The following is a 17,229-nucleotide window of genomic DNA, read 5'->3' on the forward strand; positions in this document are numbered from 1 at the left end:
CTGTAAAAGCTGTTTCAGAAGGTAGCCACAACCACCTGATCAAATTCACTCATATATCCTTCACAGAATAACAGCAATCCCATAATGCAATGCACAGAGCTCAGTGAATGAAATGGCATGCTGAATTATTAAAGTGCTGCATCATTAGCATAGCAGTGTTGAGTCGATCATGTGCTTCACGTGAAGAGAGCCATTTATGTCAAGTATGATGCACAGATTTCCTACCTTTTTAGAGCATTTCAAATCAAACCAAAGTCAAACCTGTCTATGTAGGCAGCACACCAGGTTTTGGAATGGAGTGTGTGTGGAGGTACTTATGTGCGGAAATAAGTCTAGAATGTGATTGTGTGACAGCATAAAAGATGGACGTTGTTATTACAAGCTTTTAATTTTGTTAAACATGTCTTTGTCTTTTGTGTGAGACTTTAGCTAAAGCCAGTGTTTTCCTTCTCAGTGGAAAGGAAATGATAGTTTTGGCTTCCTGTAACATATTGTTCATAAGTGCTGGCTAGGAAATCAGGGTGCAATCAGGTGTGAATCATGTGTACATTTATCAGAATTTAGTTACACACAGGAGTAAAATCAATACCATTAGTAACAAACAAATCATTCCAGGTCCCTGGAGTTCACACTTGAAGGTTATAGATATGATTTATAATTAATTTACGTCGAAGTAATGGACAGGTAATTGCTTGGGCGCCATATGCCGTAATAAATAGAAGGATGGCCAGGGGAAAAAGACAGAAGAGAACTAATGGAGGTTTAATTGGAGATGATAACTGACAGGATATTTTCTCAGAGGTATAAATGTAATGTTTTATTGTGGCTCAGACCAGTATATCCTGCATGGGAGGAAAAAAGATATCCCAGGAAATTAAGGTCCTCTCACAGACATTTAACCTGTTTAGCTAAGACACACCAAAATGTTAATATTTGAGATTGTGTTCACGTGCCAAGAAATATTTATGCATATAATTTGATGCACAAACAAAAATGAACCCTCCCTCTGCCCTGAGCTGCATGTGATTCAACCATATGGAGCTTTTGGTAGTGTGTGGGCAGGCTGATTTGACACCAGGGCTGTGGAACACACAAGCTTGCCTTAATTGACTTATAAAAGTGCCTAAAATGCTGTTTTATGGAGCCATTTTCAGACAACTCTCACGGGATTTCATATCAAGTCATAGTTTGTAATGAAATGTGTGATGGGCACACTTTATTTTCCTGGCCAAGTTCTCATAAACTTAAAAAAAAAAAAAAAGTTGGCTAACCAGAGAGATAAAGTGTCACTAAATATGCACTTTAAATAGCATATGGATAAGGGCATTAATCCATGGCCTGCGTGTGGTGAAGACTGCCTACAGGAATAGTGTAGATAGAGTTGGGAAGTCAAACTAACAGTTGTGAGGATATAAATGACCCTGCATTCTTTGTACGCTGACAGCTCTGGCTTTGGTGATACTTCTAGTAGGCCCCCGCGATTCCTGCAACTGTGGTCTTTGTTGTCACAGTCAGCTTGTGTTTCCCTCTGTGGCCGTTCCAGGGGGCTGGCCGGCCTGGGCAAACACCAAGGGAGACGTGATGTATGGCTCCCAGCCAGATCAAGCTTAGCCTCTGCAGGGTGCTCCCAGCAGTTGAGTGGAGTTGAGTCATCCCTCAGGCTGCAGGGAAACGAACAGACACACTAGCTTTGACTATGACAGGAGCTGAAGGGGGGATGTGACTTTTCACAGTCCTATCCAAACCCAGGCAGGGCTTGGACTCCAGACCAACCTGCTAAATACCTGAGCGAGGTGGACGACAGGATGGAAGAGATAAAGCCTTTGAGAAGCGTGACACTGAATGCAGAGCGATTCACTGAAGAAAACGTAGCTGTTGAGCTTAACAGCAGCCTTAAAGGAATAGGTCATATGAATAGTTCAGAGAATCATTCTTTCAACGGTTTTTTTTTTTTTACTCTACCTTGATGCACTGTCACAAAACACATCTGAAACAAGGTTTTGAACTGATTCTATCATTTTCAGAGTTTAGATAAGATCAGATCAGAATTTAGCTGAATCCTAAAATGCATTCCTTCCAAAATCAACCTTGGGTTCAGCTAAGTTACTGCTTGAAATATTAAGACGGACATTAATCCTTTCTTGAGCAAAGAAAAAAGAAAGAAACAGGTATGTTAATTTTGAGATATTAAGCCTCAAGTTTTCTGGTGCATAAGGTAAGGATAGTCCTGAAGCAGCCAAAATCACAGAATAGTCACAGTTCCAGTTGTTTCAGAAATTTGCAGGTGCTTATTTGGACAGCTTGTGACTTCTTTCAGAGGGTTTGAAGTCTGCCCAGATGAAATAGGCTACAAGGCGAGGCGAGAAGGAAAACCAGAAGCAAATAAATTGGTAGCCCCATGAGTCTTTATAGATGGTTTGCACACTCCTCACATACATGTAAAAGAGCGAGTATAAAACAGGAAAAGAAAAGGATAACAGCATGCATAAAATAATGTAAATCATAGAAGTCGTCATCTTACAGGCACATCAACATTCATGTCATGAACAGTATGTAACATTAGGTGTTCGTTACAAGCTTCACTCCTTTACCATCTTCAATATTCTTAAATGGGCTTATTATTTATGCTATGTCAGAGACTGACATACTTAGACAAGAGCAACCTTCTCTAAATGTCCTTTCTCAGTGGTGAATCAGTGGAGATTGACTGGTTTACATGGTCTGTCATTTCCAGGTCTTTCTGCCAACGGGATACTAAGATCAGTTGCTCTTGGGAGTCAATAAGTGTGGTGTGTGCGGGTATATGCATGCAAATATATATATATATATATATATATATATATATATATATATATATATATATATATATATATATATATATATATATGCATGCGCAATTCTGGCCATTTTAATGAGAGATGAGTCCAGCTCTGTAGCCCGTGGCCATGTCAAGGAAACACAAGCTGATTGCACTGCATACACAGAGCATATTCAATTTGAATAAAATTGAAAGAGTTTCAAAAAACTGTGTGAGAGGCTAAAGGTAATGTACTGACATCTAAAATGATGGAAGTAAATAGATGTCAAGAAGTTTTACACAGTTCCCTAAAGCCTTTTTTGTCACATGCAAATGTTCGTACAAACCATCTCTGAATTGCATACAGCAGTGCACTTATTTGTGCACTTATCAGCACGAGCTGCAGAGCATCATTGACATCTTGTAAAATGTGCGGTCAGTACCACTGCTCCCTGTATCCAGATTACTCATGATCACGAATTCGAAAGTGAAAAGCAAGTGTGCATTCAAAAGTGATTCAATACCCCGCATATAGATAGCAGCTCCCTGATGTCCACAAGTTATAGGCGTGGACAGAGTAGGCATGATTGCAAATTCAACAGCGAAAGTGAAAAGTGATTTAACATATGATATACCGGTGTGAAAATTTCCTCACCGTGACATCCCTAGCCTGTACCATGCAATTATGAATGCTGGGTGCACAGGGAAAAGAATCAAACAATCATGTTGTGAGTTTTATTTCAGAATTTGTCGCCTCTAGGACATTACAGAAGAAAAAAAATCCAATAAAAAATAAACTTATTTTTGACTACTTTTACTTTTGTGGATATGTGTAACCGAGGGAAAGAAAGCAAAGTATTGACCTGTGATTATCTATTCCTCCATCCCCAAATGGTCTTAAAGCAAAAAGCACTTCTAGTCTCCCTGGACTTGTAACTTTTTTTATAGTGTCAGATGCTGAAAGTGCGCAGTTGAAAAGCACCGTATGTACAGATTTTCCAAGCAGAGAAATTACAATTTTCTGCCAAACTCTCAGCTGCTTATAGTCTGGCCACTACCAAAACACTCTTAGCCAAAGTAAACCTGAATATAAGCAAAGTCTGGAGCACCCAAAGAAGGTCATACACAATTAAAAGTATTTGAACTGAATCTTTTATGAAGTAGTTTCTAGTGCAGTACATTTTGTTTACAGTTTCATGTTTTAAATTGCTATTCTTGTTGATTTATGTGAATGAGATGTAGACCACATGCAAAAACTGATGCAATTCTGCCCTCTTCAGGTGAGAAGTGGAATTGCTTGTCTCAGTTTATATCCCGATGCTAAAAAATAAACATTTTACCACCTGAGTGAAATTTCTGCATTCAAATGCAATTACAGTTCACAATTATTTATAATGATTGAATTGTATAGTATTTTTGTTAATATAACATTTCTCTGTAGCATTACGTGTATTACATATTTGTAAAGCAGTATTACCTAATGTGAAAATTAAAGTGAGAATAACATTTTCTTATCCTTTCTCTTCTATTTTCAGATCACAAAAATGACATGAACATTCCATCATTGGGGAAATGAAGAAATAAGAGAGAGAGGATATAATCCTGTACATCAAGCTTCTGTTCCTGCAGATCTATTGATTCTGACTGAAACACAATGTGTCCATGTCACAGCCTGTGCAGATAAGGACCAGCGTGCTGAACTAGCCACATTGGCATCATGACTGAAGAGACTAAACAGTCCTTGGCTGCCAAAGAGCTGGATAATGAGTCCAAAAAACAGGATAAGGGGGCTGTGGAGCACAAAAGCTTAATAGAGTCCCCTGAGCACTTTCAAAATGTGAGTCTGGAGCCACAGGCTGTGAACAATATTGCTAAGTTTTCCGAAAAAGAGAGGGACAACACGCAGCAACGTGAGGCTGTAATTCGCCCACAGCAGGCTGGAAAGATTGATTTTAAGTCACTGCAGAATCATTCATTCAATAGCAACAGGACATGGCCCAGCGGCAAGGACAGCCCTCAGTCGCCAAGTGGAAAGAGTCGCAATAAAGACAAGAGTAGAAAGCCGGGGAAAGAGCGTGGCAACCCACAGCAGTTGTACAGATTGAGTATTACTAACCCACGTTCAAATCCCACAATTGGGATAGCCTATCCCCAGCAGAAAGTCTCACTTCCAAAGAAGCTTGAGTCCAACAGAGGTCCTGTCTCAGGCAGCTACCGCTTCCATGTGCCAAGTATTCCAGAGCGAGAGGCCGAATTGCAGCAGGAAGAACTACAGTTCAGATGCTTCCATGAGGGCTCACCTAACCTTACTTCCCAAAGTTTTACCTCACAGGCTGTTGGTGCCACCTCTGGAGGACCTGCTCACCAGAATCCACCATCTATTCCGCAAAAGAAGCCCAGCCCAATCGAGAGCAACAGTACACAACCTGCCAATGAAACTTTATTCCCTGACTTTCAGCTGAGTAAAACAGACACGTGGCAGTCTCCAGATAGGACTTTCAGAAACACAAATTTTTCCCTTACTTCACAAAAGCCAAACAACCTTGTGGACTTGAACAAGACCAATGGAAATTTTATGCCTGTGCCATTTCAGTATGGATACCCATTGTTAGAGGAGTCAGCCTCTGATTCCTTTCCCAGTGATCGGAATACACCGTCTCAAGATTACAATGATATTTCTCTTGTCCCTAACCAGGTTTCCCATAATTCATTCTCCTTTCCGTCCTCTTCAGAGGGCCATGAGGCCATGCAAACTAGTGCACAGTTTGGTAATGACCAGGTAGAGGACAGGCAGTCATACAAGTTACACCATAAACCACCCCAGTACATGCAGACGCCACATGGTATGTCATCTTCTGTTCCCAGCAATGACGAGAGCTCAGCATCAAGTACTCGGCAAACAGAGCAGAGTAAGAGTGTTTCAGATAAATCTGAGTCTTTTAGTCCAATAGACAGCAGGGACACAGGTTTCACAGTAGTGGGCAAGAGAGGCTGTCATCTTAAAAATGGCACTCCCAGCCAGAGAGTTCTTATTCAAGGCAGTGTTCATCATATTAGAAATATTGCACAAGGTTCAAGTTCACAAGTACACGTAATTAGCCCCCCACATAATGGTATTCACATCAGCCCAGGGCCTCTTGACAAAAGTGCCAGTAAACACCACGTCAGGGTATCACACCCATGGGAAGGCACAAACAAAACCTTTCCACCACCACTCATAGACCAGACCTCCACGCCTTACCCCTTTCAGTACCAAACTGCACCAGAACAAAGACAAAACACTGGCATCAATGGCCGTATGCCTTGGCAGCAGATACGCTTCACAACTGCAATGCCAAACCAAAATAGGATTGATCTCTCCAGGCAGTTGAGCAATCAGCAGCTTACTTTTTTGATAGGCCCATCAGATTGGCAAGATGACAATAAGCCACACAAAAACATCAACCATAAAGATTCTAACAATTTTCTCAACAAAAAGATAAATGATGGTTTCTCAAACCAAAAGCAGGACAGTGTCAAACAAGGCTGCAACACAATTCCACCCAGTCATTTTACAAATAAGGTGGATACAAATCAAGGCCAGGTGGGTGATGCCAAGAATAAGTCATTATACTTTGGTATTAATCACCCAGTGCCAGTGACATCAAGAAACTGTAGCTACCATCCATTACATGTAGCACCCTTAGGGCTGAAGATGGTGTCACCATATGACTCTCCTTCACGTTCACCCACTCAAAATCCAGCATCTAGCAGTACATGTTCATCACTCTCCCCAGCCTCTACAAACTCTGTCAACAGTAACTCTGATGACAGTCAAATTTCAAAGGTTCTGTCCCCTCAGTTTTTTCAGCAGCAACAGGATAAGGTATTGATATCATCTAATAACATGAACACTAACCAGCATCTTTACCATTCAGAAGCTTCCAGAGACTTGCACTATAAACAAGAGCGAACCAAAGAAAACACGACAAGTTTCATGCCACATAACAGGCATTCAAAGTCCAACATGGACAATGGAAAAGGTTGTTTGGAGACCTACAGAACAGAAAACCATCCCCCACCTCCATACTCTGCCCACCAACTCGCCACATCGTTAGTCTCAGCAAACCTTGATCAACTGGATGTGCTTCTGACATGCAAGCAATGTGATCAAAATTTTAATAACCTTGTCTCTTTTCTTGACCATAAGCAATACTGTGGACAGCATACATTTGCACAAAATGACTTAAAAGATGTGCCAAAAGTGGAAGAAATAAGGAAGTTTCAGACGGACCACACAAAAGCCATGTCATCTGGATCCAGTTATGCAATTTTGCGAAGTTCTTCAGATTTGCATCTGTCTCTGCTTGGACTGAACAAGAATGGGGAAATAGTGCCAGATAATGAAACCAAAGGAGATATAAAAGATGATTCAATGAAACTGATGCTACCATCTGCACCCTTGCCAGATTTAGAAATGGAGGATCCCAAATTGGATAGCCTTATCACAGAGGCTTTGAATGGACTAGGCTATCAGTCAGACAACGCAGAAATTGATAGCAGCTTTATTGATGCATTTGTTGATGATGACCTCACCACTACTAAATGTACATCAACAAGACAGGCTTTGACTACCAAAGACTCCACGATATTTGAAGGTAGAACTAACAATGAATCAACATCTAGTGAGAGATCTCAAACTCACTGCAAATATCCTTTTGACTCAGACTTAGACAGCCTTAGTTTAGACAGCAAACACACAGATATCCCTTACAAAGAAAACCAACACGAGTTGATACAAAAGGAAGGCCTTAAAGCAGAATCCTCTCCAACAGAGTCACAGGAGTCAAATTGCACACAAATGGAGTGGGAAGCAAGAAAGTCAGAACAAACAGAACACAAAAATGATTACAGTTCTAAGTTTCTTTTATCAAGCAATTTTTCTACAAGATGTGGGCTTAAAAGCCTGCAAAGCAGCACAGCTTTAGTTAAAACAACATGTCCCAGATCCACCTGTGGTAACAAAATTCCAACGGCTCAGAAACCAATAGCAACAGAAGGAAAAAGGAAAAGGACAGGTGGAAGCTGGAGTAAAGAGCTTATTCACAAAATTGTTCAACAAAAGAACAAGTTGCATAAACTCCATGTAAAGGGCACTAAAAACATGCAGTTTTCACTTGTGATGGAGAGAGTGACTCCCGCAGTGCAGAACCCTACTTTCAGGGAATATGATTACGTTTCTGACTCAGATGACGACTGTGAGCCTGTAAAGATAGCCAGTCAAGGACGTCTCAGCCAGAGCATTCGCTGCAAGTACACATACACTAAAGAGTGTAAGGGGAGGATTTGTGCTGACAAGAGCCGGGAAAGTTCATGGAAACAAAACAAAAATGAGTCCTTTGATGCCAAGAAAGATTTTGACGTCTCTCCATCCTTGATGAAAGACAATCCTGGTCACAAAAGGCTACGAAGACGGAGCAGTAGGTCTTCCACAAGCAGTGAACTCAGCACATCAATAAGTATTTGTAGCGATAGTATTGGCAGCCCAAAAAGTATTGATCATACAGATTCAGACTCTGAGAAAAGAACAGAAGTACAGAGGAAAGATCAAGACACGCTTGAGCAGAATCTGTACAAGGAATCCCCACCAAGGATAAAAGAGTCTAGCACATCACTTGCTTTGACCTTCACAAAAAATACCAAAAGGTACAGCACTGATAAGATACTACTCACTGAGCACAAGGATCAATTCACTACTTCAAAATGTGCAAGCATTATCTGTAAGACTGAAGAGACTGCATCTGAGCGTACAATGACTAAAAGTACTGTCAGCCTCGCAAGATTCAAAACCACCAGAGTGGAAATAGAGGGAAAAGGGGACCACTATGGTTTTGAGGCAGGAATTCTTGCAACCACGGAAGAGCCATTCAAAAAAGATTACCCAAAAAATATCACATCACCAAGAGGGTCTGGCATAACACTGAGTCCAATGGAAACGACAAACAATAGAGATTCTAGCCATGTTTTTACAAAAGATGCTGTTGCATCAAAGGGTAAATCCCACAAGAGAACAAACCGTTCTGAATTTTCAGCACCCATTTTTGAGAAAGCCATCAATAACACCACATCAAGTGAAGAAGCTAACAGAAGCTCAAATTATCTATTCTCTGAACCCCCACCTTTTTGCACTTCACTTGTGGACAAAGTCTGCTTATCACCTTCAAAAGTCCATGATGCAGCTCAAAAGGATGTGCAATGTCTCATTCCCTATCCTTCGGAACATGATCAAAGTCTTATAAAATCACCTCTTTCTTTTGACACAACGTCAATGTTTGGCGACCTTTCTGTGGGAGGTTTTGAGAACAATCTTTATCCAGATATTCAGCTTGCCAAAGAGAGCTTCAGTCCTCTGGAAACCACAACAGATAAGAAGGAACTTTTTGAGTCGTCATTCTCACCATTCTTAGAACAGAGAGACTGGAATCTGATGGTTAATGTTAGTCCTGTACTACCAGATGAGATTTCTCAGTACAAAGAGGACTCTGACTCAAATGAGAATAAGACCAATTTTAACTATGTCCCATTTGCTTTGTCAGAGAAATTAACAGACTACACTCCTAATCTCAACAGCGTGTCAGTTGATGATCTGGAAATAAAAAGAATTGTTACAGAGCTTGAGAGTCAGCTGCAAACAGCCAAGCTCAGCAGCCCTCCACCATTAGACAGTGAGCTAACAAAACAGCTTACTATGAGCAAATTCTCTCCACTGAGACTTGACCCTGAAAGTGAAGATGAGGGCAGTCGCTTACAGATAAACTGTTCCTCAGAGAACCTGGATATTGCCAGACCAGTAGACTCAAATTCAGCACTGTTCTCAGAACCTGACTTACCATGGTCTAGTCCACTCTCATTTGGATTGATGTGTGGACAGCAAGGTCTTCATACACCAACACATTCATCTACTATCAACACACCAACTGATTCAGGACATGAACATTTGGATATAAAGGGCAGCATGGGGCTCACTGATTTGAACACAGAAAACAGTTCACCTCTGCACCAAGAAGACAAAACAGAAAATAATGAGTGCTTGGATAAGTCAGAAGAGATGCTTGAACATGAAATCTACACAGAAAATCTGATGAAGAGCCTGGAAGTAATCTCAGATTCTTTGTCTTCAGGTTTTACATCACCTCAGTCATCTCCTAATCAAGAGTGTGTGGTTCCTGAGGAACATGAAAAACAAGACAATGAATACTCAGAACACATTGAGTCTGAATATGTAGAATTTAGAAACACAGAAGCAGAGCTCACAAAGTTCTCAGTGGAGACAACTGCATTTTCAGATAAACTAGAAGAGAAAACCAGTGACATTTCAGAGTCAGAAAATGAAACAAAAGCCAGCCTAAATGAGAGTAGTAATGACACACTTCATAATGAAGATTTAGTAGCTAATGAACAACAGTTTGCTGAGAGCTCCTTTACGAGTCCACAAACTGAATGTTGTGTGAACTCAAATGAAATTGAATCAGTGAAGTCTTCAGTGTCTAGATATGAGCACAAGCGTGAGTCATCTGTCAGCCAAACCGAGAATGCTGAGTGTGATGCACAGTTTGACTTTAAAGACTCACTGTATATTACCAATAGTCCAGACTTCTCCAAAATATCACACTTTTCAACATCCCCAGCCATACCAAAAGACAAAAACATGCTGTGTGTTGAAAAAACACAGAAATGTGATGAAGATTCAGCTCTAATTGCGAAGCCAGAACTCATTTCTAAAGGCAACAGGCAGGCATCTGACAAAACAGGTGGAGCAACAGACTGTCCCTCTCATATAAACGTCCAACCACCCCTTTCAAACATCAAGTCTCCTCTTTGTCAAGCCACTTTGTCAACCCATTCACAATTAAATAATAGACAAAGGGTGGTTTCTCCTAAACATCGTCCTGTAGTTCAAAATGAACATGACTGTACAGAGAGTGTGGAGAGAGCCATGCCTGATATGACATTTCCTGTGCAATCAGAATGTGAAGAGAATCAACAGAAGAACATTGAGCAAAGTCCTCAACTTTATACTGTGACTCAAGCACCACAGTTTTCTCACAACTCTATCCAAAGCCCTTGTGAACTGAGAGATAATGGTTCACTACCAGGCACAGTTACCCCTGTACTGAGCAAAAATGGACAAGACCTGGAAGACAAAAACTCAGATCACAAAAATATTGGTGGGTCAGTAGATACTTCTGATTCCGCAACACCAGAATTAGATAATTCACTTGTTCCCCATCAGGATTTAGTAAAAATCACAGAGAGTAAAACTTCTAGCTCTGCTGTGGAGGACATAATCTCAAAACAAATTTTTGGTGAGACTTCTCTGCATTCTAGGCCATTGGATGGCTCTCAGGATACAGGTGCACTATATGATTTGAAACTCAGCCCCCTGAATTACAGTGAAACATGCTTCAATGACTACAACTTCACCTCTAAATGTTTAAACAAAGGAAATGACCAGTCTGATGTAAAATCAAACTCCACAGACAATTACATCCTCAATGCCTGTGCTTTCTCTCTTGATAAACCTTTGTCATCCAGTATAATACCGTATAATGCAAATGAACCAGAGCCAAATATCCAGGGCCACCTGATTGGACTTGAAATAGCCAAAAACTCTATAAATGAAAACATCCAAAATGATATTAAATATTCAAATGTATCAGCTTCCTGCAGTAATTATGTTGAGGATGTCACTACAATTCACTCTGAACAAGTCTCAAACCTTAACCAGAGTTACATGAATGGTACTCATGTTAATGGTACTCATGTTCCACGTGAAACTGTTGATTACACGGATCTGCAACTCACACTTCTGAAGAAAGTAGATTCTGAGAAGATGGACAATCAGATGATCACCAATGAGCATGATGCAATGCAAAGGTCATTGTTAGATGTTAAGGAGACATCTAAACCTCTGATACCTTGTGAAAAAGCAGTATCTGTGGGTCTTGCATGCACATCTGTCCAAAATGAAGGACAGAGTCTAAAGTCAAGTGAGACAAAATCCTCACCTAAAAAGGGTGGTACACAGAATGCAATTCATGGGAAATTTCAGTGTGAAATATGTGCAATGTTCTTTCGTACACATCCTGGACTTAAAAGACATAAAGCCATCAAGCATGTAGTAAAGACTGAAGGGATTTCACCTAATGAAAATGTAAATATGAGTAGTCAAGTGTCTAAGCCCATTTATAATATGTCACACCCAACAGAAAAAGCACTGAAAGATAACATGGATGTTATGGGTCCAGCAGTTCTCTCACATTTAAACAGAAATGAAATCTCAGATGGACAAGGACAGAAAACAGATGCACATTTGATCTTCGAAGGGATTGCAAGTGATTCTGATATGTCAAAGATCCCAGAAAGTTGTGATACTGATCAGACAACTCTTGCTAATGAAAGGGCAAATAACGGTATCAATACCATGGACACACGCAGTGAAATGTTTTCTTCAAAATTGGTAAAGCAAGACACTTTTTCAGATGAAATACTCAGTACTCTTAAAACAGATATGTTGCAGGCTATATCTCTAGATTCCCCCTCAATGGTGCAACAAAACTCTCCTAAGTCACCTGAAAAACAGATTCCGGGTAGCAGTCACAGCTATCATGAAGTCAATGTGAGAGAGGAACAGAACAGCATGATAACTATCAGCACTGAAGAGCAAAAGGAAGAAACAATTTCTTCCACAGAGACTTCCAATTTGCATAAGAAAGGGAACACACATGACATTGACGATGTTGTTAAGTATTGTGATAACCCAAAATATGCTCTGACAGAAGATATCCACTATCCACTTGGGGATTCTTCTGTGGATATTAAGCGTGAGAACACCTCTTCTCCCACAGAAGACAGTCATATGCTTACTGGTACTTTAGGAATGGGACCTGATCTTAAGACTTTCTTTGATGATGAAAATACTTTTTCTCAGTTATTCCCAAGAAATGATGACAGGAAAAGAAAGAAATGTGCAAGGGTCTATGGTAAAAGCAACAAAAAGCAAAAACAACTGTCCTGTTTAGTTTTAGACTGTCCTCCCACTGGTGCCTTTATTGACAAGTATGCAGAGTCTAAAGAAAACAAGTTGGGACATATGTTCACCAACGGCACAAATGACCCATGTGAATATGAAACCATATCAATCGACAATGATAACATGCATGCAGCGACTCCCAAAAGCTTAGTAAACAGCTCTACAGAGAACGCTTGTCATTCAAAAGATGGCCTAATGGATCACCAGGCTGATTACGAGGAAAATGCAGCAACTGGCATTAAAGAATTCTTATGTGAGAATGATGGCACAATTAGACAATCCTTAGAGCACCAGGATGATTCACATGATTGCGCTGTGCCAGAAAACACAGTGTCATCAGTTCCTCAGGAAGATTGTAAACCAGAGGTTCCTGATACAGCTTGCCCTCTCCAACTAGTCTGTGTTCAAGAAAATGACTCTTGTTCACCAAGCATTGAGATACCAAACCATGACACTACAATTCAGATTCCTGTATCCTTTTTTGAGCCTGAGAAAGATGTGCCTTTGGTTGCGACAATTGCAAGCACAGAACTGAAAGACCCTGTAAGACCTTGCAAAAAACCTATGGAGAGGAAGTGTAGGAAACGCATAGAACCTGGACTCAAACCAAAGGATAAGCAGTACAAATGCAAGGTGTGTTTCACATGGTTTCTCACCTTAGGTGAGCTCGACTTTCACAAGCTCTCTCACAATCCATCACCTCCCCCAACTTGCTATATGTGTGTCCAGCGCAAGTTTACCTCCCGGGAACAGCTTAGGGACCATCTCAGGGAGAAACACGCCAAAAACAAAGCAGGTGTTTGGACCTGTGGGATGTGTTTGAAAGAAATTTCAGATGTCTGGATGTACAATGAACACTTGCGTGAGCATGCCACACAGTTTGCGCGAAGAGGGCAGTCTCAGAGTTCCCTCTTGGACATGCCTGGGTGTTTCATGCAAGAAAATGCTGTGAAGAACTTCATATCTTCAATAATGCAGCATCGGCACAGCAGACCTGCAAGAGACAATGTTAAACCATCATCTAAGGAAGAGAGAAGGACATCTTTTGATGTTAATGGACAAGAGCCAAAGGTTCCAGAGGAGTCTTCCACAATTCTGAAGACTAAAACGAGTATTGGGGGAGGAAATAAGCACTGCGCACTGACAACGCTTGAGGTTCTATCTAAAGCAGAGACTTCTTCTAAAAATGCTGAGATGCATCCTAACTGCAAGGACCCTTCAAGGGACTGTCACCACTGTGGCAAGCAGTTTCCAAAGCCTTTCAAGCTCCAGCGCCATTTAGTGGTCCACAGCTTGCAAAAGATTTATCTTTGTCACAAATGCCCAGTGTCCTACCAAGAGGCAAAGGAGCTTAAAGACCACCTTAAAAATGAACATGACGAGACAGATGAGCCAGACTCAAAGCACACCACACTATATACTTGTGAACTCTGTGCTGATGTCATGCATGTAATCAAGAAGTCGTTCATCTGCAGTACCTGCAACTACACTTTTTCAAAAAAGGAACAATTTGATCGTCACATGGAGAAACACCTAACTGGAGGGAACAAGATCTTCAAGTTCAAGGGAGTTGTGAGACCTTGCAAGCCTTTTAATTCAAAAGATGATAAATCTGACACACCATCAAGCAAGAAAAGGAAAGCAACTGAGAGCAGCTTAGACATCACAGTGTCACATATGCAAGGCATCAAATCAGTGTTGCCCATCATAGATGACACTGTAAAGAACTGTACTGAGGAACATTCAACGCAAACAAACAATACCAGTGTGAAAATTGAAGATGAGGCTGAGGACTTCCCTGCCAGGGATATTATTGAGTGTACAGTGCAAACAGATTCTGTGGAACAGAGTCTTCCATCAACAGAGCTGAAGGAAGAAAATGAAAGCCCTTCTCCATCTTATGAAATACAAGCAGATGAGCCCAGGGAGGTCATTGCAACAGACAAAGGAGCTCTGACAGAGATTTGTGATGTCAAAATAGAAGATGACTGTTGCACCATTCCAACAACATTGTTAGTTTCCGAGATTGACATTTCGAGCATTACCAAACTTAACGAAGACACGGTGGAGACAAACACTTCATTAAGTCTTGAAAATGCAAGTGAACAAGGGGAAATAAGGCACTCAAGTCAATGCACCATTCAATTGAGCGGTCAAACAGACATAAATTTACCAAAACAAGGCATGCAAGGGCTCTCATCTTGTAATGGCTTTGAACTCGCATCTGTGAAGCAGGATCAAAATAAACAAGATTTTCAGACTCACCACAGTGAACAGCTGACTACTGCTCTGACTAAGCACATAACTATGGTCAAATCTGAGGAAACTATGAAACAAAGTCTTGAAAATAACCTAAGTACCACTGATTCTGCACATCACACCAACAGCTCTAATACATGTGAAGACAAGGATTCAACCAGGCAACAGAAGAAGAGGAAAGATCTTAAGACACCTCTCAGCTCTCAGAGAACGCAATCTCCAACTGCAAGGGAAAATTTGGGGATTGACCCAAGGGCCAAAAAGAAGTTCAGACCCAGCAGGTTTGAAAATATTGATGGACAAAGGAAAAATGAACTTCCCAATGACTATCCAGTGCTTACATCAGTAAAGGATGACACAGTCAGTAACAAAATAATCTCCAAGCATAAAATAGGGTCATCTAATCTGGGCCTTCACCTGAAGAAAGGTTCTGTAGATAGTTTCTCACCAAAAAAGGTTGAGATTGTACGTCACTTCACCGGAGATTGCAAAGGGAAAAAGAACATTCCTAGGAGACCCATCCATTCCCCTTCTTCCAGGATCTCCACCATGAACAATTCATTTAACAAATCACGGTCCAAGCCAGGGGTCAGATCCATAGAGACTCACTCATACCGTACTGCAGAGTCACAGAACAACCTCCTCAGCCAGCTGTTTGGCCAAAGACTAACTAGCTTTAAAATTCCTTTAAGGAAGGACACTTCTGAATCAATTAAGGATTAAATGAATGCTATTAACGAGGAGGTAATTAAGTGATCCACTAGGCATGTGATTAAGTTAAGGCAGTGTATTCATGATACTTGGATTGTATGGCCCTCCTCTGTGAAATAATTTAACTCCTTGTTTAGTCACTTTATTGCATTCCTCTTGTAAATGTGTATTTACATATATGTGAAGACCAACAACAAAATGTATGAATATAGGATGAATATGTTGGTTACAAATTTATTTTCTCTATTTTATAGCGGAGCATTATCTCTAAGAGACTGTATTTCAGCAGCAACAAAGTAAAGGTTTTTGGGAAAGAATTTACTTGAAAATGAACTGAGAATATTTGTTTTCCAAATAATGCATGACACTTTAACATTACATGGTCTTAGATGTTTTCCTAGCAACAGGACCAAAAGACATCCTAAGTCTGAATCATGTCAATGTGCTTTATTTTATATGCTTCAGAGAATTACTCCTTCATACTCTTTTACTTTACTGTATTGCGGAGACACTCATTAGTATTAGCTTTTGTATCATCACTAATTGGTGCTATGTTATTTTATTATTATATTTTGTGTAATGTGAACACAATGTCTTATAACTGAAGGGAACATGTAGCAATTACACTCATTCAATCATTGCTGGTACTAAGTTTTAGAGGAAATTACACAAACATACTGTGTAAGATCAATCAAAAAGAAAGGGTTTAGTTGTGTCCTAATTTGATCTGTTCAGAGGAGGGCAAGGGAAAAGCCTTTTCCAAAACTGTATTTAGTTTGATTTCATCTATAATATGAACTCAGGTGCTATTATTGCGCATGAAACCCTTAAGAATTCTTCCCATGCACTGATGTTACCATACACAAACCCCACACGATCATCGGTGCTTTGTCATGTTTATATGTATCTTATATTGTATAATATTGTAGGTTGATTATTTCCAGTGCAATGCATAATGTCAAAGTTCTATTTTAATAATGTGCAAAAGATGAAGAGAAAAAAAAAAGAAAGCAAAATACAAAGCCTACTAAAGGCTTATGAGTGGATCAAAGTGCATCATATAAACTTGGTTATTAAATTTTTTTGCATCAAGTCTTTTGTTTCTTTGTCATTCTGGTGATTTCCTTATTTCATGCTGTGGATCTGTCAAAATGAAAGTGTGCTTATAACTTATCACAATGCAATGTGAAAGAATGAACTGTGTGAAGTGTGCAATAGGCGAGTACAAATTTTTTTTTTAACCAGTCAAGAACTGCAATGTATCCTTTGAATTCACATTTAATGATCACTTTAAATTGACATTCACAATGAAAATGTGAAGATCATAGAGCCATCAAGGGTTGACAACCTGTTTTTAGTAGGGAGAATGACAGCTTTGATCCGGACAAAG

General features: G+C 40.2%; 1 protein-coding gene across 6 annotated transcripts in view; it reads left to right on the plus strand.

The window, feature by feature from the left end:
• Positions 1–16,924, plus strand: part of znf469 (zinc finger protein 469) — a 377,504-nt gene extending 360,580 nt beyond the window's left edge. For all 6 annotated transcript variants that reach the window (XM_081356733.1, XM_081356735.1, XM_081356732.1 and 3 more), the window contains one exon: positions 4,333–16,924. In XM_081356733.1, the coding sequence (XP_081212859.1) occupies positions 4,515–15,851 (11,337 nt within the window). In that variant the 5' untranslated portion in view covers positions 4,333–4,514 and the 3' untranslated portion in view covers positions 15,852–16,924. The remainder of the gene's footprint in view (positions 1–4,332) is intronic.
• Positions 16,925–17,229: the final 305 nt, after the last annotated feature.

Source organism: Scardinius erythrophthalmus (genome assembly GCF_964197995.2).
Source record: "Scardinius erythrophthalmus genome assembly, chromosome: 24".
Lineage (NCBI taxonomy): Eukaryota > Metazoa > Chordata > Actinopteri > Cypriniformes > Leuciscidae > Scardinius > Scardinius erythrophthalmus.